This window comes from Bufo gargarizans, chromosome 8 (genome assembly GCF_014858855.1).
Source record: "Bufo gargarizans isolate SCDJY-AF-19 chromosome 8, ASM1485885v1, whole genome shotgun sequence".
NCBI classification, from domain to species: domain Eukaryota; kingdom Metazoa; phylum Chordata; class Amphibia; order Anura; family Bufonidae; genus Bufo; species Bufo gargarizans.
Genome location: NC_058087.1, coordinates 158,112,175 through 158,137,260, shown reverse-complemented (window position 1 = coordinate 158,137,260; position 25,086 = coordinate 158,112,175). Strand labels below are relative to the sequence as shown.

Sequence of the window (25,086 nt, the reverse complement as noted above, 5' to 3'; positions counted from 1 at the left end):
ATATTCTAACCTGAAGCGTCCCCATCACCATGGGAACGCCTCTGTGTTAGAATATACTGTCGGATCTGAGTTTCACGATGTAGCTCATATCCGACAGTATATTCAAACATAGAGGCGTTACCATGGTGATGGGGACGCTTCAAGTTAAAATATACCATCGGATTGGAGAAAACTCCAATCCGATGGTATAAAAGAACTCCAGACTTTACATTGAAAGTCAATGGGGACGGATCCGTTTGAAATGGCACCATATTGTGTCAACGTCAAACGGATCCGTCCCCATTGACTTGCATTGTAATTCAGGACGGATCCGTTTGGCTCCGCACGGCCAGGCGGACACCAAAACAACTTTTTTTTTCATGTCCGTGGATCCTCCAAAAATCAAGGAAGACCCACGGACGAAAAAACGGTCACGGATCACGGACCTACGGACCCCGTTTTTGCGGACCGTGAAAAAATACTGTCGTGTGCATGAGGCCTTACACTAATTTAAACCTATTTCAACTTTCTCAAGTTTGGGAAAGACCTAGTTGGGTCAAAACATTATAATCATATATGGAGTTATAGGATTTATTCTGTATTAAAGGGGTCGTCTGACTTCAGCAAATAGCATTCATCATGTAGAGAAAGTTAATACAAAGCACTTACTAATGTATTGTGATTGTACATATTGCATCCTTTGCTGGCTTGATACATTTGTCCATCATATTATAGGCTGCTTGTTTCCAAGGGTTAAGACCACCCTACAGTCCAGCAGCATTGACCATGCTTGTACATTATAGGAAAAAGTGCCGACCTCTCTGGTGGCAGGAACCATGGGGTGCCCATAGGCACGGATACACAGCAGCTCCAGTTCTGGCCTCCGTGTATCTGTGCTGCAGTGGTTGTTGTAACATCTGGATATGAGCAGATATTGCTATGGAAAAATGAATCCAGCCAGCAAAGGTAACAATATGGATAATAACAATACATTAATACATGATAAATGCCATTTGCTGAGGCGTTTTTTAGCCGCTGGATATAAACCAAAATGTTATTTTTTGACTGACAGCAGAGATCTTAAAAAGTACAAGGAATTAAAACACAGGGATATATTTACTAAGCCAGACGTTTCATGTGCCAGTCTTAGTAATTAGTTACCAAAATATTAAGCGTTTAAAAAAATAAAAATAAAAAGCCTACGTGTCCAAACACCGTAAAGCCAAATTCACACGTCAGTGATTCATGGACATGTGCTGTACGTGTTCTCCATGTACCCATTCATTTTAATGTGTGTATTCAGACATCAGTGTTTTTGTATGGTTTGTGGTTTTGGCACAAAAGCATGCTCTATTTTGTCTGTGTTCATAGATCCATAACGCCTATTATAGGCTATGAGTCTGGGAAAAACACGGATGCAACATGGATGGCACCCATGTGTCACGGACCATTAAGAGGAGATGCTATGAACATTTATTTTCAGCTGTACAGTGTCTGTGAAACACGGATGACACCCTGAGAGCCGACACACTAACCAAACATATATCCTTCACGGACATCTTCACTAATGAATCACTGACCATCCTATCACGGATTTCATCACAGACATGGATGTGTGAATGAGGCTCGACGCAACCAAGGTCAATCACAACCCAATATCAATCAACCACAAAATAGCAGATTTGGAGCTCATTTTGTTGTCCATCTGTCACTAGTAAGTGCAGTTTTGTAATGAACAATGGAATGCGTTCTCAATGCAAACAAACAGCATTAATATTGTGCTTGGTTGCCATAGAAGGACAGTTGTGCTTCCTGCCTATCAGACCTTGTGAAATTTGGAAAATTAACACTTAAAGGCATTGTGCAGCAAAACATATTGATGTACTATCCTTAGAATAGGTCATCAATACAAAACCCCTGCACAACCCCTTTAAGTACAATCAGGTCAGCTAGGAGGCAAATAAACATTTTAGGGCTCACCCTGCACACAGAAAAGTCTGTATAGCAGCACATAGAGCCCCTACATGTCAGCATTTTATGCCTCCACAATGCCCATGGTTTACACTGTATGCAGGGATGTCTTAAAAGCATAAATCTGCCTTTGACCCACCCTGAAGAAAAAGGTTTTATTTTGTATACAGTTGTATTAAAGGGATTTTCTGGGGTTTACCTAAATCTCTTTCAGCTAACCTGTGCAAATAAGAGAGTTGCAGTGTATTTACCCTTCCATCATGTCACAGATTCTGCAATCTCAGTTATGATCAGGAGGCCACCCGAATGGCTGCAGGCTCTTCCACCGGATGTGCTCCTGTGGGGCTGCACCGCCAATTAGGCAAGGTAAGGCAATTGCCTCAGGCGGTGTGGCCCTGTAGATAAGTGGAGGGCAGCAGCAGGGCCGAGGGAAATGAGCCCTTCCATTGTGGAAGCGCTCATCTCTCTATATTCAGCTGTATCGGCGTCCTCAGGACAGTGATACAGCAGAATGCTGTAGTAGGGCGCGGAAGCGATATCTCCCTGCCCGCGTTGCCTCTGATGGGCTTCAGGCCTAGTGCCGGTAGGCTATCATAGGCCAGAGCAAGCGGCGCGATGACATCATAATCATCACACCGCCTGAGCCAGGCAGCCTATACACGGTGATCTGCACTGAAGGAGATGAGGAAAGAGAATATCTACATCGGAGGAGACTCACTGGATGTAAGAGGTATAGGGCAACATTGCCCTGTATGTTTGGTAGTGCTGTATATAATTTTAGGAGGGAAAAGGTTAGGTCGTGAATTTGGCATGCGGATGGGTGGGGGGGCGCCATTTCAATTTTTTCCTCAGTCAGCAGAAAGGCTAGGTGCACCCCTGTTCAGGTGTATGTGCATTATGTAACTGAACAGGAAGAAACAGGAGCACATCCGGTCGGGACCTCAGTGGAAGAGTCTGCAGCCAGTCGAGCAGTCACCTGATTACAGCCAAGATTGAGAAATCAATGGTGCAACAGAAAGGTAAGTACTGCGGAAACCCTCTTCCTTCCACGGGTTAGCTGAAAGAGACAATTTAGGTAATGACCCAGAGAACCCCTTTAAAGAGCACTGTTCACTATGTTTTCCATTACAGTGTGACTCATTGTGAATGATAATGATAGTCTATGGGCATGTCTTCTTCAGGAGAATGTTCCCAGTACACAATGTACACTGAATGTGGTGTGAACCCAGCCTATTATAGCATGTAGCTGTGTAAAGTCGGAGGCCACAGAGGTACAGGCAGGGCCAAGGCAATAGGAAATGCAGAAGTGGCGGTTGAGCCAGTAATGAAATAGCAGAATTATATAAGGCACACAGAAGGGGGAGCTTTGTTACAGTTGAGTTCTGCATTTGGTTTTTGGCCACCAAATGTGATTTGGCACGTAAGCACTATTGTCAATGTAACAAAAAACATGTATCGTATCTCTTGAGTAGAATGGCTGATGTAGTTACATACTTGATAGGGTTGAAAAAAAGGAAGCAAGTTAAATAATCCTGCAGAGTTGATCTGGAGGAAATAAAAAATAACGTGCAATATTATGTCTTTGGAGAAAGTCATCCGAGCCCCTCCTGATCTACTTCAAAAATCACCAGAACATTGTGTGGCAGAGAGATTCATAATCTTAATGCTCTTACAGTAAAGAACCCTGGTGAAGGATAGAGGATGGGGCTTGTCTTGGTTATAGGCCTAGCTATAAAAAGGTCATTAGAGAGATCTCTACACTACAGTCATATATTTGTACCTGGTAATTACATCTCCTCTAAGCCTTATGTCTTCCATTCCGAATATTCCTGAATTTGTTACTCACTGTTACCCACCCATTTGGGTACTCAAAATTGTACACAAGTCCCTTAGTAAATGCGCCACAATATACCATATGAGGTCTGACAGGTGATTTGTATACTTCTTCCGCTCTGTACTTGCGGCATGCCCAGGCGTGAGCTCGTTGAGCAATCCCGCGAGACCCGTGAACTCCCGCGGCAGGTCTCGTGGGAGCACGCGCCGACGGGATTGCGCAATGAACTCACGCCTGGGAAGCCGCGAGTACGGAGCGGAAGAAGTAGTTAGAAGTAGTTAAGCAGATAGGGGGGGGAACGACTTGTGACATATCGCTGATCCTTACTGCTGCAATTGTGTTCCCTCAAAGGGTTAATCCAGCAAAAAATATAAATAAATAGTAAATCAAGTCCCCGACCAGTCAGGTCTGATGAAACAAATTTACACCAGTGGTAAATGCTGTTACAGTAACATATTATCAATCGCTAATGATCGCCATCTCCCCTCGTTTCGTCCCATTATATGTGTGACCGGCTGGACAGGGGACGCAGAGGACGGGAGCAATAATAATCCTAATTATAATGGATGTAACCCCCCTCCTCCAGGGCTGTGTGCCTACAACACATCCCTCCCCCGCTGCACACAACACACACTTCCTGCCTCTTGTTATATTCACAGCTCCTCTCAATGGGACAGGAGGAAAGTGTGAAATGACAGGTTACACATGGAAGGGGGGGGGCGTTTCAGGAGGAATGTGCGATATGACAAATGGATGAGTAAGGGATTAGAAAGCAGGGGTGCCGCAGCAATGAACATGACCTGAAATTACACCTTTTTCAAGTGACAAAGTGGAAGTTCTCTGCATCTCGCCTACTGTATTACAGCTCTGTCCCATTCACTTTACACTGCAATACCAGACACCACCCATGGACAGGTGTGGCGCTGTTTTTCTCATCCTGTGTAACTCATTGAATAATACTGAACCAATGCACCACAATCCTGTCCTATAAGTACACAGTCCACACGGTGTATGTGGGCAGAATATTCCTGATTTCCGCTCTGATCAATTTCCGATCTTCTGAATCATGAGAGATAAGGCTGTTTGTGCAGGGAGGGAATCAGCGCCGGAGACCAAATACTACGGTCCAAACTGTAAAACATCACCTGTGCAACTATCGGAGGAATGGGAAGTCGCACCCATGACAAGGGTTTCCTAAAGAGAGCACAGCGCACCTGTATGGACTGTGTGAACTGTTAAACTTGTTTGGGGGCCCAGGCACATTCTTTGCACAGGGCCCCTCTGCTGTCTGTGTCCGCCCCTGAGTGTAAAAGTGAGTGTTAAAAAAAAAATTTGCATGAAGTTTTGCATTTTATTTGCTGTGTTACAGGCTTCTTGAGTGATGTCAGTCCTAGAAGGATTTGTTGCCAGTAACTGGGTGGGAAGGTCATTGATAGCCTAGGTGAGTCTAGGTGTGACTGAGCGGCTGGGAGCAGTGTGCTGTGTGGCTGCGCTGTGGGAGCTCTACATATACCTGACATATTATCATCCTTTGAAGTGTTTGAATTGAACCTGCAGTGTTGGTAAGAATTGACCATTATTTGTCCAGATTTAAAAGCCTAATGGGCTTCATTATAAACCACCCTTCATCAGCGTGGTTTTGCTTTTTTTACGCCAATTTAGGGCATAAAAATGTCACAAAACCCCATTTTGGGACTTTTTAAATGCCTGGGCGTCAAACGCCTGATCTTTGTAAATGATCCCCAATGACTGTTGTATTATCTACTTGTATCGGTTGATGAATACGTTTTCATGTCTACTTATGCCTTTGTAGCCCTATTTGGGGTGGGTGTGAGTAATATTCCTCAGCAGCATGTTGTATGTGTAGAACTACAAGTCCCAGCTGTATAAAGACACTGCTAAGGGAGTGAATACAAGAGCTACCCTGAGTGACATGTCTGCCTGCTGGGAGACTCAGCAGCATGTTGTATGTGTAGAACTACAAGTCCCAGCTGTATAAAGACACTGCTAAGGGAGTGAATACAAGAGCTGCCCTGAGTGACATGTCTGCCTGCTGGGAGACTCAGCAGCATGTTGTATGTGTAGAACTACAAGTCCCAGCTGTATAAAGACACTGCTAAGGGAGTGAATACAAGAGCTGCCCTGAGTGACATGTCTGCCTGCTGCGAGACTCTGCAGCATGTTGTATGTGTAGAACTACAAGTCCCAGCTGTATAATGACACTGCTAAGGGAGTGAATACAAGAGCTGCCCTGAGTGACATGTCTGCCTGCTGGGAGACTCTGCAGCATGTTGTATGTGTAGAACTACAAGTCCCAGCTGTATAAAGACACTGCTAAGGGAGTGAATACAAGAGCTGCCCTGAGTGACATGTCTGCGTGCTGGGAGACTCTGCAGCATGTTGTATGTGTAGAACTACAAGTCCCAGCTGTATAAAGACACTGCTAAGGGAGTGAATACAAGAGCTGCCCTGAGTGACATGTCTGCCTGCTGGGAGACTCTGCAGCATGTTGTATGTGTAGAACTACAAGTCCCAGCTGTATAATGACACTGCTAAGGGAGTGAACAGAAGTGCTGCCCTGAGTGACACAGGCAGAGACTCAGCAGCATGTTGCATGTATAGAAGTCCCAGCTTCCCCCTACCTGCAATGCTCTGCAGAACTTCTCTTTCTGCTCCTGTGCCCAGCATTTGTCTCCTCACTGCCTGCAGCTACACAGTAAACACTTCAGCCCTGAGTCTGTGCAGCTGAAGGGGTTAAGAATCCTGGGAAAGAACAATAAGCAGCAGCAAGCAGTGCAGGGGGGCGTGGTCAGCCACTGGAGATAAAGTGAGTTAATTGGAAAGCTGTTACATTTACCTAGTTAGAAACATAGAATAAAAAAATAATTTGGGCAACCACTTTAAGCATATAGATACTCAAAGCCTTGCTTATCTATTCCTCCTAGCTAGGCTACATGCACACGACCGTATGTGCTTTGCGGTCCACAAATTGCGGATCCGCAAAAAAACGGATGATGTTACGTATGGCATCCGTTTTTTTTTTTTGCGGATCCGGTTTTTTTACGGATCCATTGTAATAATGCCTATCCTTGTCCGCAAACTAGAAAAAAATAGGACATGCACAATTTTTTTAGTGGAGCAACGGAACGGACATACTGATGCGGACAGCACACTGTGTGCTGTCCTTGTTTTTTGCGGACCCATTGAAATGAATGGGTCCGCATCCTATCCGCAAAAAAAACGCATCGGACACTGAAACAATATATAAATAAAAAGAAAGAGACAGGAGGCAGCGCCTCGTGTGTAGAACCGCATGAAAATATTAAAAACAAACAAGCACTGATTGCACTTACCGTATTGGGTTGTGATGAGTCACAACTCCTATGAATCGCTTGTGCTGGTATAAGCCCGTCCAGCTTGCGGGGAAGACTGCTGCTGCTGCCCAGGTTCTTACCCGTTGCCGTGGAGCACGGTATCCGGGGTATAGAGAATATTCAATAGGTTTAAAAGAAAGGTGAACCTTGTATAAAGCGGCGCTGCTGCAGAAAACAGGACTCAGGTAGGTAAAATAAAGTGGGTCTTTATTTGTATTAGCCTACGCGTTTCAAGGGCGGACTGCCCCCTTCATCAGGACAATATGTCAGTACCATTCGTCTACTCCACTCTGGGGCTGGCATACTTTTCTTCGTCAGTTTTAAGTGGTGAAGTGCGACTTTTTTGTGCATTAGAAGTGTCACTTTCCCTTTTCTCCGCAAAGATGAGAGTTTTTTCATGCGCAAGTAAATTAAACCAGTGTAAGTGAATATGAATCTGTCTAAGGGCTCATGTGCACAAATATATTTTAGGTCCGCATTTTTTGCAGGTCGGATGTGGAGCTATTCACTTCAATGGGGCTGCAAAAGATGCGGACAGCACTCCTGTGAACCTTCCCTTTATGACCAATAGCCCTATAATGTATACAGCTCATTGAGCTCTATATATTGTATATGTGTTTTAGGGTTCACTCACATGACCGTATGTATTTTGCTGTTCGCAAAGCTTAATTCTGCAAATAATACGGATAATGTTCATGTTGTATCTGTTTTTTTTTTTTTATGCTGACGCATTGTAACATCGCCTATTCTTGTCTGCAAAATGCAATCCACACAGTAGTTATGCCAGCATTGTGCCCCCTTCACAGATTATGCCCAGATATGTGCCACCTGACACTAGTTATGTCTAGATATTTGCTCCCTCACAGTAGCGATGCCCAGATATGTGCCCCCTCACAGTAATATGCCCAAGATTGTGCCCCCTCACAATAGTGATGCCCAGATTTGTCCCCTCACAGTAATATGCCCAGTTATATGCCCCCACACAGTAGTTATGCCCATTTATGTGCCACCTCCCAGTAGTGATGTTCAGTTATGTGCCACCTCACAGTAGTTATGCTCAGTTATGTGTTTTAGGGTTCACTCACATGACCGTATGTATTTTGCGGTTCGCAAAACTTAATTCTGCAAAAAATACGGATAATGTTTATGTTGCATCTGTTTTTTTTTTTATGCTGACGCATTGTAACATTGCCTATTCTTGTCTGCAAAATGGATACAAATAGGACGTTCTATCTTTTTTGCTGGACTACGGAATGGACATAGGGATGCGGACAGCACACAGTATGCTCTCCGCATTTTTAACAGCCGATTGAAATAAATGGGTCTGTGTGCAATCCTCACAAAATGCCAACCCAAAAATACAATAATGTCAATGGGGCCTTACTGGGACTGTCCATAACTGGATGCTTGTGGCGCCATCCGGCTCCTATGGACAGGTAGCACAGTCTAAATGCTGGGAACAACAGCGCTGTTAGGTTGCTGTTTTGACCTGCAACTATTTTAGGGGAAAACTAAGATGTTGGTCTTAGATTTCCACTCTGCGCTGCCTTAAAATCTGCCTGTGGCAGCCCGTGCGCCTGTAGCCCCTGGCTGGCGTAATTTTTAGCTTCTATTTGCGCCTGTAAATAGATTTACCGCGGCAGGAGACTGTCAAGTTCAGAGGCTTTCTTTACTGTAACAGATCATATTACAGAACAGTTGTTCTTTTGAGACCGTTTCTTTGTCTTGTTGGCAAATCAGACTGAAGTCTTCCATGCTAAGAAAGTGCTGGTCACACACATACAATTGGAAGAAACTCCTGTTGTCTTTTATCAATGTCAATAGGGGAGATTTATCAAAACTGGTGTGAAGGAAAATTGAACCTGTTGCCCCTAGCAACCAATCAGATTCCACCTCTCATTTTTCAGAGCTCCTTTTGAAAATGAAAGGTGGAATCTGATTGGTTGCTGTGGGCAACTAAGTCAGTTTTCTTTCATACCAGTTTTGATAAATCTCTCCCAATACTCATTTTGGTTCCTAATACAGATGCTCTAACCGGAAGGCCTCTTTCACACGTCAGTAAACTGTATTCCTACAGACAGTCCACGCACTGATTGATTTTAATGGAGGAGATTTAGTGAAAAGGAAAACTGGTGTAAAGGAAAACTGACTTAGTTGCCCATAGCAACCAATCAGATTCCACCTTTCATTTTTCAGAACTCCTTTGGAAAATTAAAGGTGGAATCCTTCGGGGAAACAAAGAAACACCAGTTTTTGTAAATGCATACCTCCCAACTTTAGAAAAGGAGGAAGAGGGACAATTTTTTCTGCATTAGGCCACACCTCTAACTCCACCCAAAACATAACTAAACACCTAATCCCACCCAGTCCTCTAAATGCCTCCACATAGTAATTATTCCCCCTTTATGCCACCACACAGTAGTTATGCCAGCATTGTGCCCCCTTCACAGATTATGCCCAGATATGTGCCACCTGACACTAGTTATGTCCAGATATTTGCTCCCTCACAGTAGCGATGCCCAGATATGTGCCCCCTCACAGTAATATGCCCAAGATTGTGCCCCCTCACAATAGTGATGCCCAGATTTGTCCCCTCACAGTAATATGCCCAGTTATATGCCCCCACACAGTAGTTATGCCCATTTGTTCACGTTCACAGTAGTTATGCCCATTTATGTGCCACCTCCCAGTAGTTATGCCCAGATATGTGCCCCCTCACAATAGCGATGCCCAGTTATTTGCCCCCTCACAGTAATATGCCCAGTTATGTGTCCCCTCATGGTAATATGCCCAGCGGTGCCACCTCACAGTAGTTATGCCCAGCTGTGCCACCTCACAGTAGTTATGCCCAGTTATGTGCCCCCTCATAGTAATATGCCCAGTAAAGTGCCCCCTTCACAGGCAGTAAAAAAAACTAAAGAATAAACTCCACATACTCACCTTGTTCCCCAGCTGCAGCAGGCAGAATGCACGGAGCTCCCGGCCAGCCCCACCACCTGCCCAGACCTGCAGTGTGGAGCGCTGACAGGGGGAGGAATGATGGAGCAGAGAGCGGATGGATGCCCCTCTGCTTCATCATTACAGACAGCTGTCTCTACTTCCCATGGAAGACAGCTGCCAGAGAGCGGGACATACCTCCACGGTACCGGGACCCCGGGACAGCCACTGAAATCCGTGACAGTTCTGCCGGATCCGGGACAGTTGGGAGGTATGTAAATGTGCCACTAAGGGTCTGTGAAAACTTTGACATAACAAGGATGGCACCTGTGTTCTGTCAGTGATTTTTGCAGACTATCGATAGGAAATGCTCTATAAATTAATTTATAGCCTAGTAGTGTTCGTGGAACACAGATGACACATGGAGGGAAAAAAAACACGCCAAACATGGATCCTTCGTGGACATCTTTATGGATCAACTACAGAAACGGACGTGTGAAAGAGGCCTAAACCTATATGCCTTGTAAATATGTTTATTGCAACCACCATTCTTCATGTGCCTCAGAACTAAGAATTGTATAAATTTTGTCTGAACGTTGGCTCCTGGCACCCCACCAAACACAGCGCCATACAATATACAGTGGCTGTGCTTGGCATTGCAACTCGGCCCCATTCACTTGGGGCTGCTACTAGGCCACGTGACTGATTTATGGTGACATCATATGGCCTAAGAAGAGGCAGTGGCCTTCACGGAGCACTCGGCTTCTCCTAATAGCTGATCAGTGGGGGTCCCGCTTGTTGGACCTCTGCCGATCTGATATTGATGGTCTTATCAATGTTATTTCCAGGATAACCCCATTTAACACAAGGTGCTTTTGATATTGTTTTGATTTAAATCCATTGACCCACTGCTGCAGTTTTTGTCCGGCTGCCTCTCAGCATGAATGGGTCCGGAGCAGACCGGCGGCACACATGGGCTAGCGTTAGTACGGATCTAGCAGGCTGTTCACCTGCCACCCAGCTAGCGTAAGTGTGAAAGTAGCCTAAGACCAGCGCAAAAAGTGGGTTTTAGTAAATCATCCCACCCCCATGTCTTCTTGCCATTTATTTTGCACTAGCCAAAGACTTTCTTCACAACTGCACTGGAAGATGCATCAGGAGCATATCCCTTTATATATAGACACCTCAGAGGACCCTGCTGAACTTCATTATAAGTCAGTGGGGTCTATTGAGTACCATTGCTATCCATAGTTGTGTGTCATGGTTTTTGTTATAAATGGGAACCATGGTGCATATAGAGGACAGCTCCACATACTGGGTTGTGGAAGTAGATGGTACTGCGTAAAAATAGAACATGTTCTATTCTTGTCCGCAAAACTGTTCTATTATGGGCTGGACATTCTGCGAAATGCAGAATGCACACGGTCGGTATCCGTGTTTTGCGGACCATAAAACAAGCAACAGTTGAGTGCATGAGCCTCAGGAAGAGGCAGGCCCAGTTCAATTAAATGTAGCTTGTGTCCCAAAAAACATTTACCCTCCCCTGCTACCACTGTGCTGTTTTACCTGTGTATTACATGTAGTGGCAAATAAATATTTAGTTTTAAAGGGGTTGTCCTATCGATAGGATATGCCATCAATGTCACATAGGTGTGGGTCCCACCTCTGGGACCTGCACCAATCTAAAGAACTGGGCCCTTAATTGAGAGTATGCAGCACATGAACATTGTGCTCTCCATTCATCGCTGTGGGAGTCCCGAAAATAGCCGAGTGAGCAAGCTCAGCTATTATTAGGAGGCCCAAGCAGTGAACGGAGGGTGGTTGCGCATATGCTGCTGCTCTTTGCTCACTTCAGGAAGTTGAAATAAAACCACATGAACAGCACTCCTACAATATGGGTGACGGGTGCACGTCTCCTGGCGAAGTGGTAGGTTTCCTAATAAAATTAGGATACTCTGCAAAGCAAAAAATAAAAAAGATGGACCCAGGAAGGACAGGATTTCTAGCCACATTTCTCAAAAATGTTCTCACAATTTTTAATAAAGACCAAATAAAAAAAAAGATTTTTAGTCCAAGGTGACCATAGCCTTTAAAATCATTTGTTTATTTAAAGGGGTATTCCCATCTAGATTCTAGGATATGCCATCAATGTCAGATAGGAGCGGTTCCCAGACATGGAACCCACACCTAGCTCCAGAAAAAGACCTCTGAAGTTAACAAGCAAAGCAAAAAATAAAAAAGATGGAGACAGCACGTCCATTGTATGGAAATGCATTCCATATGCAACGTTTCGGCTGGAGAGCCTTGACAAAGGCTCTCCAGCCGAAATGTTGCATCAGTAATAAATTTCTACATATTGGACGTGCTGTCTCCATCTTTTTTATTTTTTGCTTTGCTTGTTAACTTCAGAGGTCTTTTTCTGGAGCTAGGTGTGGGTTCCATGTCTGGGAACCGCTCCTATCTGACATTGATGGCATATCCTAGAATCTAGATGGGAATACCCCTTTAAATAAACAAATGATTTTAAAGGCTATGGTCACCTTGGACTAAAAATCTTTTTTTTTATTTGGTCTTTATTAAAAATTGTGAGAACATTTTTGAGAAATGTGGCTAGAAATCCTGTCCTTCCTGGGTTCAATCAGCTGACAGCTCATGTGACACTGATCTCTAGACCTCATAAACACTCAATTACGCCATATCCTTATCAGTTTTATAACAGTTTAGCTATGAGGAGTATTTTTGAGGTCAGGAGATAAGAGCTGTATGTCAGCTGTAGGGACTGAGAAGTGAATACTCTGCAAACAGACAGATTTGTAACCCCTGTATCTCAAAAGGGGCTGAACATTTTAATAAAGACCAATTGAAATAGTGATTTCTAGCCCGAAATGAGTAAAATTCTAATCATAAAAAAAGATTTCCCTACAGGTGTCCAATGTCAATAGCCTTTAACAATAAAGTAATTATCTGTCTTTCCAATGCATAAAGTGATGGCATATTCTAGCAATATGCCATCACTTTGTGATTAGCGGAGGTCCCACTTCTGGGTCTACCACCAATCCTGAGTATGAAAGGCCTGTTAGATGATAGTCGCAGCTCCTTCATTCTAAGAATTGGTGGGGGTCCTAGAGAGACCCATACTTATCAGATAGTATTGATCTATCCGAGCTATATATGACCTTTTAATGAGATGGGAAAACCATGGAATAATTTTTCAAATTCTGATCTTTCTTTCCTTTTCTTTTCTGATGCAGGTGAAAATTAAATCATGTATAATCCAGATAAGGGGTACCCAACTGCCACTCCAGCTTATTCACAACCAGGTGGGTTTACCAATGTTTCATCAAGTGATTATTTAAAGGGGCTTGGCCTCTTATTTTTACTGCTATATTGAGAAATGTTGATATAAACGTATTACCAGTTCAGCGATAATCTTTTGTCACTAAAGCCTTCTGCACTGTCTGAACAGTGCTCCCATTCCTCACATGGCTGCTGAGAGAAGGACACGTGACCAGACTCGTTCCTTAGCTTTCTCACGCTGCACAGGCGCTAGTTTCCCATGCGCAGTGGTTTTCAATGGAGGAGGCTGGTGGACAGGTCTTCTCCATCAGCAGCCATGTTGAGAATGGACGCATCATGCAGACAGTGCAGAAGACTTTCATAACAATGAGCAATTGCCACTTATCTGGTAATAAGCTTATCGTAGTAAATTCGATTTGTTTGAATTTCCTACTGAATATGTATAAATAAATTGACAACTCTGCGTTTCCTTCAGCTTGTCAGTGGGGGTCATCTGTCCACACTGTAATACAGTCAGCATTGATTGTACGGTTTTAGAATGAGTAGGAACAAGACCAATTGACAGTGGTCATTCTCAATTTCTACATGCTCCTCCAGAAGGAATAACAGAGGAATGGCACAGTGTAGAGTTATATGAAAAGATTCTCCGTCAGTATTATTTTATGGAGTGTTGGTGAGAACTGTCTACCCCCATCTTGCCTGGTGAACCGGGGAGTTAATGGAGAGGCGGCTGTGAATGTGCGTCTCCACTCCCTTTTATGGGAGACGAGGAAACAGCTGCGCATGCTTGCTCATATTTTTCTGTAATTCCTGTAGTAGTGAATGCAGAAAGCCAGAAACCTGCATGACCACTTCTCCACTCCTACTCTGCTTGGGTGCAATGGCTTAAGACTGGCTCACCAGCCAGGATGGAGGAATGTGCGGGTCCGAGAGGTAGGACCCCATCCAAACCAACATTGCAGTTGGTAAAATTTGGACATATAAGCGCCAAGCCCCCAGAAACACCCAGTCCCACAGGGACTACCCATATACTGGTGGGGCTTACATACGGCCCACCTTTTTTGGCCCTAGGACAGCCCAAAATGGTCAGAACTGGCTCTGAGAATTAGGGACAGTCTCAGCAAATTCAGGACTGTTGGCAACTATTGTACCTGTATCTATCAGACATTTATAACTAATTTGGAAATCCTCCTTTAACCCCTTTATATCTTTCACACCTATGAAAAACGTTACTCCACCTGGTCTCCTCTTCCTGGTCCACTCATACAGTCACTGACCGAAGTAGGCCACCACTGTGGCTAGTGATTGGCTGAGTGGTCATTTTCTGGGAGTGTTATCGGTGAAATGAGTAGTGATGGACGAACATCTGCTGGGACGGTTTGCTAACGCGATCAAATGTTCGCGAACCGCAAGTTCGCGACGGGTCCCATTCCTTTTAATATCATGCAAACCTGAAAAACCTTCAGCTCATATTTGCAGCCAAGAAATAATTACTAGAAGTGCACAAATAGTCCCACAACATGGACAGTGACATACCAGATGTATTATTCGAAGTAGCGATCTCCCTAAAAAAAAAAAAAATTATGCAAAATATCGGCAATATCATTTTCGTGTACGCACATGCGCAAATGCACTATACAGTACCAAAATGCACTATAAAGAAAGTATATTGGTATATAACACCCCGCTTCAATCAGTTTTTTGGGGAGACGACGGGTATATCACACCAGTAGAAATTATTTGTTCCAATAACGCTTGTCACTCTATATACCTGCAGTATCGCAGCAGAACCGCACACAACTGCCGCACAATACAAATGCACTATAATATACTTTCTGACATAGAAAGTATATTATCACATTGTACAAGGAAGGCAATCCATTAGAATACACATAAAGATAAAACGTAACCTTTAATAATGTTACTATGAGGGTCCATTCACACGTCCGTAAGTGTTTTGCGGATCCGCAAAACACGGACACAGGCAATGTGCATTCCGCAATTTGTGGACAGAAAATAGACGGCACTAGAATAGAAAATGCCTAATCTTGTCTGCAATTGCGAACAAGAATAGGACATGTTCTATTTTTTGGCGGAAACGGAAGCACAGACGCGGATGTGGATCCGCAATTGCGGATGCGGACAGCACATTATGGCTCCATAAAAAATTAATGGGTCGGCACCCGTTCCGCAAAATTGCGGAACGGATGCGGACCCATTTTGCAGACGTGTGAATGGAAAAGATATCCCTCAAAATGAAAATAAATAAAAATATTAAAGTTAAGCAAAAAGCATAGATGTGGTCGCAATAACAAGTGCTCGGCGGCACCAAATCAGAAACCATATGTCCTACCACAATCCGGGGGGTTCCAGTGCACATCGATGAATCCAGGAGGGAAAGCAAAAAACATCTATCCCTGGGCTAAATGATTATGTGGTATTGAAGGACAGGGTGGGCAAAGAACCGCCCCTGATATTGCCCTACAGGGGGGGGGTGCTATTCTGGCCCTGATAGCCTAACCACAGACCACCTGCCCTGATAAGAGCGACCCCATCCGGAACTTTACCCTATATATAAATGGCCCTAGTAAGCCTCTAGACCACAGGCCCCTGACTTCCAGGTGATCACTATATAGATCTATGTGTTTTTGACTCATTATAAAAGTATATTATAAGTATATCGCACCCCTCTGTGTATCACACCTATCGATAGCACACCTATACCAGTCCTTAAAAGGACTTTTGTGGCCCTATTAGCTAGCATTTGGTGTCCCTAACAGCCTGTCCCTGCTCCACACAGCAACCTCTCCCTACACTGGCAAAACACTAAATGCAAAATGGCGGCCAGGTCAGGTTTATTTATAAGGTAGGGGGTTTGTCCATGTGCTGAAATGTCTCAATTGGCTGTCCTGTACCACCTGCTGGATGTGTCATGGGTCAAAGTTCTTCACAATGTAAAAGAATATGGCGGGCGCAAATTTCTCCATATGTTCGCATGTTCGGCGAAAAGAGAAAAAAGAGACAAATATTCCCAGCCAGGTGACACCTTTATCATGTTATGGAAATATTAAAATGTCATTGTTACATTTAGACAATGCTGTTTCATAGAACATTTTTCCATATCTCAGTGTGAGTATCTCTCGTTTTGTTTTTCATATAGGTGTTGGCGGAGCTTATCCACCCCCCCCACCTTATGGAGCTGGAGGACCACAACCCACAGGTAGAGTGCAATACTCACACTAAATCAGTTTTTATTTAGCAAATATACTAAACAGAATAACTTTGCAATAAGTTTCCAATAGCAGAATTGGTGGTCTGAAAGAAAAGCAGAGGGAGAGCAGCAATTAGTAGTCCAGCATGTCCGCTATAATGCATTATATTATAGAATGGTGCAAAATTCCATTGGTGACACAGAAGATGTCTAGGCGGTAGTTCAGTTCTGCCAGACACGTTCCAGTATATCCTTGGATATGGAAAGCAGTTTTTTAGTAAAACATCATCCAGATTCTGTGGCTGGGGGAAGGGGGACTGAGTTCTTGATGTAGCCCCACAGTAAGGCCCCTTTCACACGGGCGAGTTTTCCGTGCGGGTGCGATGCGTGCGGTGAACGCATTGCACCCGCACTGAATCCTGACCCATTCATTTCTATGGGACTGTGCACACGAGCGGTGATTTTCACGCATCACTTGTGCGTTGCATGAAAATCGCAGCATGCTCCTCTTTGTGCGTTTTTCACGTAACGCAGGCTCTATAGAAATGAATGGGGTTGCGTGAAAATCGCATGCATCCGCAAGCAAGTGCGGATGCGGTGCGATTTTCACGCATGGGTTCTAGGTGACAGTCTATTCACTGTATTATTTTCCCTTATAACATGGTTATAAGGGAAAATAATAGCATTCTGAATACAGAATGCTTAGTATAATAGTGCTGGAAGGGTTAAAAATAATAAAAAAGTTAACTCACCTTCTCCTCTTGTTCGCGTAGATGCCGGTCTGTTCTTTAGCTGTGGGCTGAAGGACCTGATGGTGATGTCAGATCACATGCTCCATCACCATTGTGATGGACCATGTGATTGGAGCATGTGATCTGACATCACCACAGGTCCTTCAGCCCACAGCTAAAGAACAGACCGGGATCTACAGCGAACAAGAGGAGAAGGTGAGTTAACTTTTTTATTATTTTTACCCCTTCCAGCACTATTATACTAAGCATTCTGTATTCAGAATGCTATTATTTTCCCTTATAACCATGTTATAAGGGAAAATAATACAATCTTCAGAACATCAATCCCAAGCCCGAACTTCTGTGAAGAAGTTCGGGTTTGGGTACCAAACATGCGCGATTTTTCTCACGCGAGTGCAAAACGCATGACAATGTTTTGCACTCGCAGCGGAAAAATCGCGCATTTTCCCGCAACGCACCCGCCTCTTATCCGGGCAAAAAACATGATGCCCGTGTGAAAGAGGCCTAAGAAGGTGCAGGGTGTTAGATCTGGTGATCATGGAGGCCAGAGCAACATTGGTTAATCGTTTACTACAGCGCGGCTGATCCAAAGTTCCGGTAAACTTTCATTCAGGTATCGATAAACATCGATCTGGAAAGGAGAAGCACCGTCCTGTTTATAGCCTAGGTTTGGCAGATCTTCCATCTTCCTATATCTGTGACAGGACACGTTCACTTTACGTGAGTCCCTTATGTGCTCTAAAAGGACACATGGGTTGCTGAGCCCCAGATTCTTAAAGGGGTCGTCTCACTTCAGCAAGTGGCATTTATCATGTAGAGAAAGTACATACAAGGCACTTACTAATGTATTGTGATTGTCCATATTGCCTTCTTTGATGGCATGATTCACATTATACACTGGTCATTTCCATGGTTACGACCGCCCTGCAATCCATCAGTGGTGGTCGTGCTTGCACACTATAGGAAAAAGCGTCGGCCTTTCTGGTGGCCGGGATTACAAGAGTGCTTTTTCCTATAGTGTGCAAGCACGGCCACTGCTGATGGATTGCAGGGTGGTCGTAACCATGGAAACAAGCAGTGTATAATATGAGCCAGCAAAGGATGCAATATGGATAACAATACATTAGTAAGTGTCTTGTATTAACTTTCTCTACATGACAAATGCCACTGGCTGAAGTGAGACGACCTCTGTAATGTTGCAGCGATTGATCTTCCCAGCCTCATCTCTGAAGGTGAGTTTGTCAGCAACTTTACATGTCTCAAACAGCTCACAACGCTTTGTGGACACATATACAGGAAACAACTGGTACCTTTCTTTGGCTTTTCTGTGTCTTTAAAGCTCCAAAAAAATGAACTTTGAAGGTATATGCAAATGAGGATCACAAGTGCCCAGGGGAGGTGCCCATTGCTGCAAGTACTCAGGCCGCCTGGCGTTACTTGTGGATAACTCCTCCCCTGCTTAGCTTTCAGCCAGCCCAGTATCTTCCTGATGTCACTCTCTTCTACATCTGAAATCCCACGCCTGTGCACATCACTGCTGAGGCCAGTGAGTGGCTGCAGTGATCATGTGTTGATGATATGACATCACGGCTGTAGCCTGGTAAATAAAGCCTGGCTGGGAGAACTGGAGAGGCAGTGCAGGATCTGTCAGGTACACACGTACCGGTTCTTTATTTCCAGGGGATGCCGGGGATTGTCTACTTTTCTCCGGAAGCCAGACAACCCCTTTAACAATCAAGACTGAAGAAACAATGTAGTTGCAATTAGTTAATAGGCTCCAGCTGTGTCTCTTATGGCCACACATATACATACATGGATATTTCACAGCATGAATGAAGGGGTTGTCCCATTAAGACAATTAAGATTATTTTTTCCATTTGGCCTTTATTCAAAAATTTCAACAGTTTTCCTCTATAGCATTTACTTTCAATGCATTTATAGACTATCTTTACACTAACTTGTCAGATAACTACTGTCAGCTGGATCTGTAGCCATTACCTATGTTTTCCTAATAGCTAATAAACACCCATTATAACTAAATTCTTAAACTCATAAGAATTTAGCTTAAAAAGGTGTTTATGAGCAGTCAGAAGTTAAAGGGGTTGTCCCATGAAAAGTATTCTACAGTTTTCAAAACAGCCCCTGGATCTGAACACTTTTGTAATTTCATGTAATAAAAATTTTAGCACAACCGCTGAGTTATTCAATAACATGTACCTGTATAGCGCCACCTGTTTGCTTTTTCTTATTTCTATATCCTGCTCACTGAAATGGTCGCACATGCTCAGTGTCATCCTTCAACTGCCTCCTGAGCTGTGATAGGGAGAGCTGAGACACGCCCCCTGAGCTGTGATAGGGAGAGCTGAGACACGCCCCCTGAGCTGCAGCAGAAAAGACACACCCTCTGAGCAGCCAGCTTGATATAAATCTAGCAGAGAAATGAATGGGGAGATCTCTGGATCCATGTGAGGTACAGGGCTGGTTCTGGCTTTGTTAGAAAGAGATTGTTGTGTACTATATGATGTCTGATTTTCATTGTTTACATTAGTCATGGTATAACCCCTTTCAGGTATAAGGATTACAGATTGAGCCATCAGTGCGGTTCTCTGATGGATTCAGTGTGAGCAGAGAGCCTGCTAGCTTGCACATGCACTGAAATTGAAAGCTGTAGAGGAAAACTTATAGACCACTTGAAAAAATAATTTTAGCTTAAAATGAGTAGAATGCAATAATACAAAAAATTGCACCAAAATGTGTCCATACCATAACCTTTAAATTTATGACCTGCTTTAATAAATCTACTATCATTGCGTACGCTGCAGTTTTGCTGCCTAAGGATATGTTCACACTTGTCTGATTTAGTGCATAATATACTGCAGTGCCTAGATAGGTTATTGTAGTAAAAATGTAAGTTATGTAAACCTGTTTTTCCTATGTGTTGTTTTACTTGTATATGTGAGACGGCGGTGTGTTTTTTCTTGAGTGGCTTCTTTAATGTTGGTATGCTGGACCCAGCTCTGTTGCCTCTGCTATAACTCTACATTTATATATTTTTTTTAATCTTCTCTCTCACAGTGGTTATGGCCCCTGTAACCACAACAGTGATCATGGGAACATCATTCACGGACACGCCAGCATCATGCACCTGTCCTGTTTGTCGGCAGAACATAGTGACGCGTATAGAATATAACACTGGACTCCTTGTCTGGCTGATCTTTGGCATCCTCTGTCTGCTTGGGTAAGCACTCTAATGAAAGAGAATATTAACATATGGCTGCACGCAGCGTAAATGCTATAGATTCTCCACCGTGGAAGTTCATGTGGAAAGTCTGCAGCATTTACAGTACCAGCGATGTGGATGAGATTGCAGTAACTGATCCATGCACTGCTGAGAAGTCCTGGGTTATCGATCCGCAGTATGTCAACTTATGCTTTGCGTTTTTCCCACCGCCTTCAGACTTTGCAATGCCAATGTTGAATGCAGCCGAAGACCCGCTGTGATCCTGGCAGAATTGCCACTGCAGCAACAGCCTGTTTCAGTGCAACTCACTACCTTTGGCTGTACCCTAGTAAATCCTTAAAAAAAAAAAATGGAAAAAATAAAGCATCTAAAGCATTTAAAGGGGTTGTCCGGTTTTAGAAAGAAACAAGACAACACTTAGGATGTGCCTGCAATAAAGAATAGATGAATACTTACCTATAAAATCCCACCCTGGGCTCTGTTTACCCAGCTGCAGTGGTGACATCACATCGACAACATGTGACCTCGGTAGCCAATAAATGGCCTTATTGTTCCACCATCAGTGATTGGCTGCAGTGGTCATATGTTGTCAATGTGATGTCACTGCTGCAGTTGGGCTAAAAGCCTGGCCCAGGGAGGAAGCGTGGGATCTGCAGGTAAGTGATCATCTATACTTTATTGCAGGGGCATCCCAAGTGCTGTGTGTTACTCCCAAAAACGGACAACCCTTTCAATGCTTTATAGAAACTGGGCAGGTTTGGTGCAATAAAAAAAAAAATGCAAAGCAGAGCTAAATTCAGGGCTGATTGAAAACAAAAAAGTCATACCCAAATGTATGACGTATTTCACGTACTTGCCAACATTTCTATTGGTAACTTCAAGGCATTTAAGCCCTGCCTTGGGCATGGGCAAACCAGACAGGGCTGCCTATTTATCGGGGAGGTTTTATATAAGCCGTACTTAAAGCCTGGACAAGCCAAATTTTCTGGAATCCAATCAAACCATACACATCCCAAAATGTTATTTCTGTTGGTAGATTGAGCTCAGATCCAGTTCCCAAATGTAAAATCTTTTATAAGACCTCTGACTAATACAAATGGGAGTAGAAGAACCTCTGGACCTCCTCAAGGACCAGGGCCTGGCAGCGACTGCTACCTCTGCACCCCGTATAGCAACTCCTCAGAATTAGCCTTGCTACATTTACTAGTGTTGAGCGAATCGAAGTCCACAAAGTGGACTTAGACCCGAATTTCATAGAAAATTGGATTCACCCCAAAGTTGAATTATTCCCTGAATGGCGGTAAAAAAGAAATAAATCATACTTGCCTCATCCACTTGATCGCGAAGAGCTGTCCGCTTCCGCTGCCATCTTGAAGATCTCTCATGAAATTCTGTGCGTGATGACTTATGATGTCACCATGCTGGCTGACGTGATGATGTCATCACAGGCCAAAAGAGATTTCCCGCTAGATCTTCAATCAAGATATGGGTGGCTGGCTCGTCGCAATCAAATGGATGATTTTCTTTTTTAATTTCACACTCTATTACTGTCAGATGCTGCGATCAGCTATGAACACGGCATCTGAGGGGCACAAGGTCAAGGAGCTGATCAATCGCAATCATTGCAACTACTCCTTACAAAGAGATGCTCTTTCTTTTGTAAAATTTGGCGAAGCAGCCGACTCGAATTTTTAAATACTTCACTCATGACATTATTGCAAATTATCTGATCAACAATAAGTGACATACATTCAAACCCGTCATGAATCCCATCCAGGATTGGGGCGGCTTGTTTTCTGTGAACTCTTGATTTATTTCTTATCTAATTGTCTCTTCTTCTATAGTTGCTGGTTAGGATGCTGCCTGATTCCTTTCTGCTTGGACAGCTGTAAGGATGTCGACCACTATTGCCCCAACTGCAATCATCACCTATCAAAATATAAAAGGCTCTGAATGAAATTCCTTGGCTATGCAGGAAATAAAAAGAATGCACTATAATGTGAAGATTTTACACCAACATATTCAGTATATAAATGATTACCTTGTCTGAGCTCCTTAAATATATGATCTGGCTTAATAATCATATGTGTAGTGGATCATGTATTAAAGAAGCACTTTTAGTCCTTTTGTAATGCACATCAGGTAGATAGTGCTCTTTATCAGCCTGTGTTCTGCTCCTCCATTGTACCATGTGGCCCGCACTTCAGTGTGGATCAGGACTCAGTCTCTGGATGCATTTCTAGGAAACTCGCATTGAGTGAAACTGACTACTAGTCCAGACTAAAGAGCTGTGGATTTGGAGAGCCAGGCTGTTGGTCATGGAATTTAACAGAGGCTGATTAATTTAGAAATAAAGCACTGAAGAGAAAATTACAGTTGAAACAAAAGATAACACTTTTGTCTGAGTGCATCTTTATATGTTAAAGTGTACTTTTCAGTTTTCGTTGTTTATATCTCTTTACATGTTCTTTTATAAAAAAATTCAAGCTTTTATAAAGTATTATCTCTAACTCTGCTGTCAGATTTGAATTTATTATTAAAGGCATATGCTGCTTATAATTATTACACTGTGACGTAATTTGCAATTAGGAAAAAATAACCATGTTACATATATAGTTTATAACTACTGTGGGGATTCGCTCTGGTAGTTAGGACTAGCGGATGCAGTATACAGGCAAAGTACACAGTTCTTGAATCAAACAGCGGTGTTTATTCACACATTGGTGTATAACAAAATGCAGATAAGGTGTATCACAAAACGCAGTTAACTTGGTGTTTGTTCACACACAAGGAAAGTCCATAAACAATAAAAGCGACCTTTTCTCCTGGGTGTTAAAACACACCCTGTTAGCAGTTCAGCCTTATCAAGTCCATAGGTGGACTGTTCGCCTTTAGAGGAGCCTGAGTCCTCCAGCCCGGCTCAAACCTTCAAATCCAAGCACAGCCCTCAGTTCACAGCACACAGACTCCTGAGCTCCACTGTCAGAGGGAGGTAAATCCATCCACCTGGCAGTGCTGGCTGGTATTTATGCCTGGCAAAACCCGGCCTGGAACATGGTGAGTAGTCAACCATCCAGCACTTTGACTACTCCCAGTAAGAGCCATCCAGGATCAGCTATGACAGCCATGCTAAATCTCAAGGTGTCAATTAGCAATAGCTGCTGCTGACACATAAAATACTGGCTCTTGCTTCACCAAGGCCAGGATCCTCGGTGACACATACCTTACATCCTTGATGATTCCAGGTACCTTCTTATATACCCCCCTCTTTGTTAAACCCTGAGGGGGTCAACACCTGCCATACAGTATACCCCGGACAGGGCATCCGCGTTTCCGTGCAACTGGCCTGCCCTATGTTCCACAGAGAACTTCAAGTTCTGTAAGGACAGGAACCACCTGGTGACTCGGACATTTCTCTCATTGGCCTGGCTTGTCCACTTGAGAGGGGAGTGGTCAGTCACCAGGTGGAACTTTCTCCCCAAGAAATAGTAGCTGAGAGACTTAAGTTCCCACTTGATAGCCAGGCACTCTGTCTTCACTATACTATACCTGGTTTCAGCTGGGATGCTCCTCCCAGTTGACTTCCTGAGAGAGTACAGCACCGATGTCTACTTCGAAGGCATCTGTCTGTACCACGAACTCCCTATTGAAGTCGGGCGTCACCAAAACCGGTGAGCCTGCACAGGACCAACTTCAAAGTGGAAAAAGCCTCTTCCGCCCGCTCATCCCAGCGAACCATCACTGATTTTCGTACATTCAAGAGATCTGTCAAGGACACGGCTAAAGTGGCAAAGTGGGGAACAAATCTCATGTAATAGCCTATCATTTTTAGGAACGACTTTACTTGTTTAGTGGTAACAGGTCGGGGCCAATTTCTTATCGCCTCCGGTGTGATGAAGGCCGTTTTCTCTTTGGCAGCCTCCGTTAAGGTCTACCTGTCAGTACCCTTTGGTGAGCTCCAAAACAGAAAAATACCAAGCTTGTCCTAACCTCTCAATCAGCTCGTCTACCTGGGGCATATGCGTCAAACTTCGAAAATCGGTTTGGGTATCTGTTCTATAGGGCTGGCCCACTCACTTCTAGAGCCCTCGATGACGTCTAGTTGCACTTCCTCAGAGATGGCCTGTCGCCGAGCCTCGGGTACCTGGTATGGTTTCAACTGGATTTTGGTCGGAGGCTCAGTGACAATGTCATGCTGGATTATGGAAGTGCGTCCAGGGAGGTCTGAGAACACATCTGTGTTCCTGCTGATGAACTCCCTGGCCTCCTGAGTCTGTTTAGAGGAGAGACTGTCAACAATCTTTGCTGTGGCAACTGCTTCCCTTACATCAGACTTAGGGTCCGGAACCTCTCACTCTAGAAAACTAGGCCGTGGGCTATCGTCAGTAATGGTCTCCCTATCCTTCCACAGTTTGAGTAAATTCACATGGTACACTTGCTCCAGCTTCCACCACCCTGGCTGGTGTACCTTGTAGTTTACTTCTCCAAGC

At 43.9% G+C, this 25,086-nt stretch overlaps 1 protein-coding gene across 3 annotated transcripts in view; it reads left to right on the top strand.

Moving 5' to 3' along the window:
- LOC122945765 (lipopolysaccharide-induced tumor necrosis factor-alpha factor homolog) overlaps positions 1-23,159 on the top strand; it is a 54,954-nt gene extending 31,795 nt beyond the window's left edge. For 2 of the 3 annotated variants that reach the window (XM_044304942.1, XM_044304943.1), the window contains exons 2-5: positions 13,347-13,415; positions 16,553-16,612; positions 20,431-20,593; positions 22,441-23,159. In XM_044304942.1, coding sequence (XP_044160877.1) covers positions 13,361-13,415; positions 16,553-16,612; positions 20,431-20,593; positions 22,441-22,549 — 387 coding nt within the window. In that variant the 5' untranslated portion in view covers positions 13,347-13,360 and the 3' untranslated portion in view covers positions 22,550-23,159. Of the gene's footprint in view, positions 1-5,283; positions 5,347-13,346; positions 13,416-16,552; positions 16,613-20,430; positions 20,594-22,440 lie in introns of those variants that run through there. The other variant, XM_044304944.1, reaches the window with a different exon arrangement.
- The last annotated feature ends 1,927 nt before the right edge of the window (positions 23,160-25,086 follow it).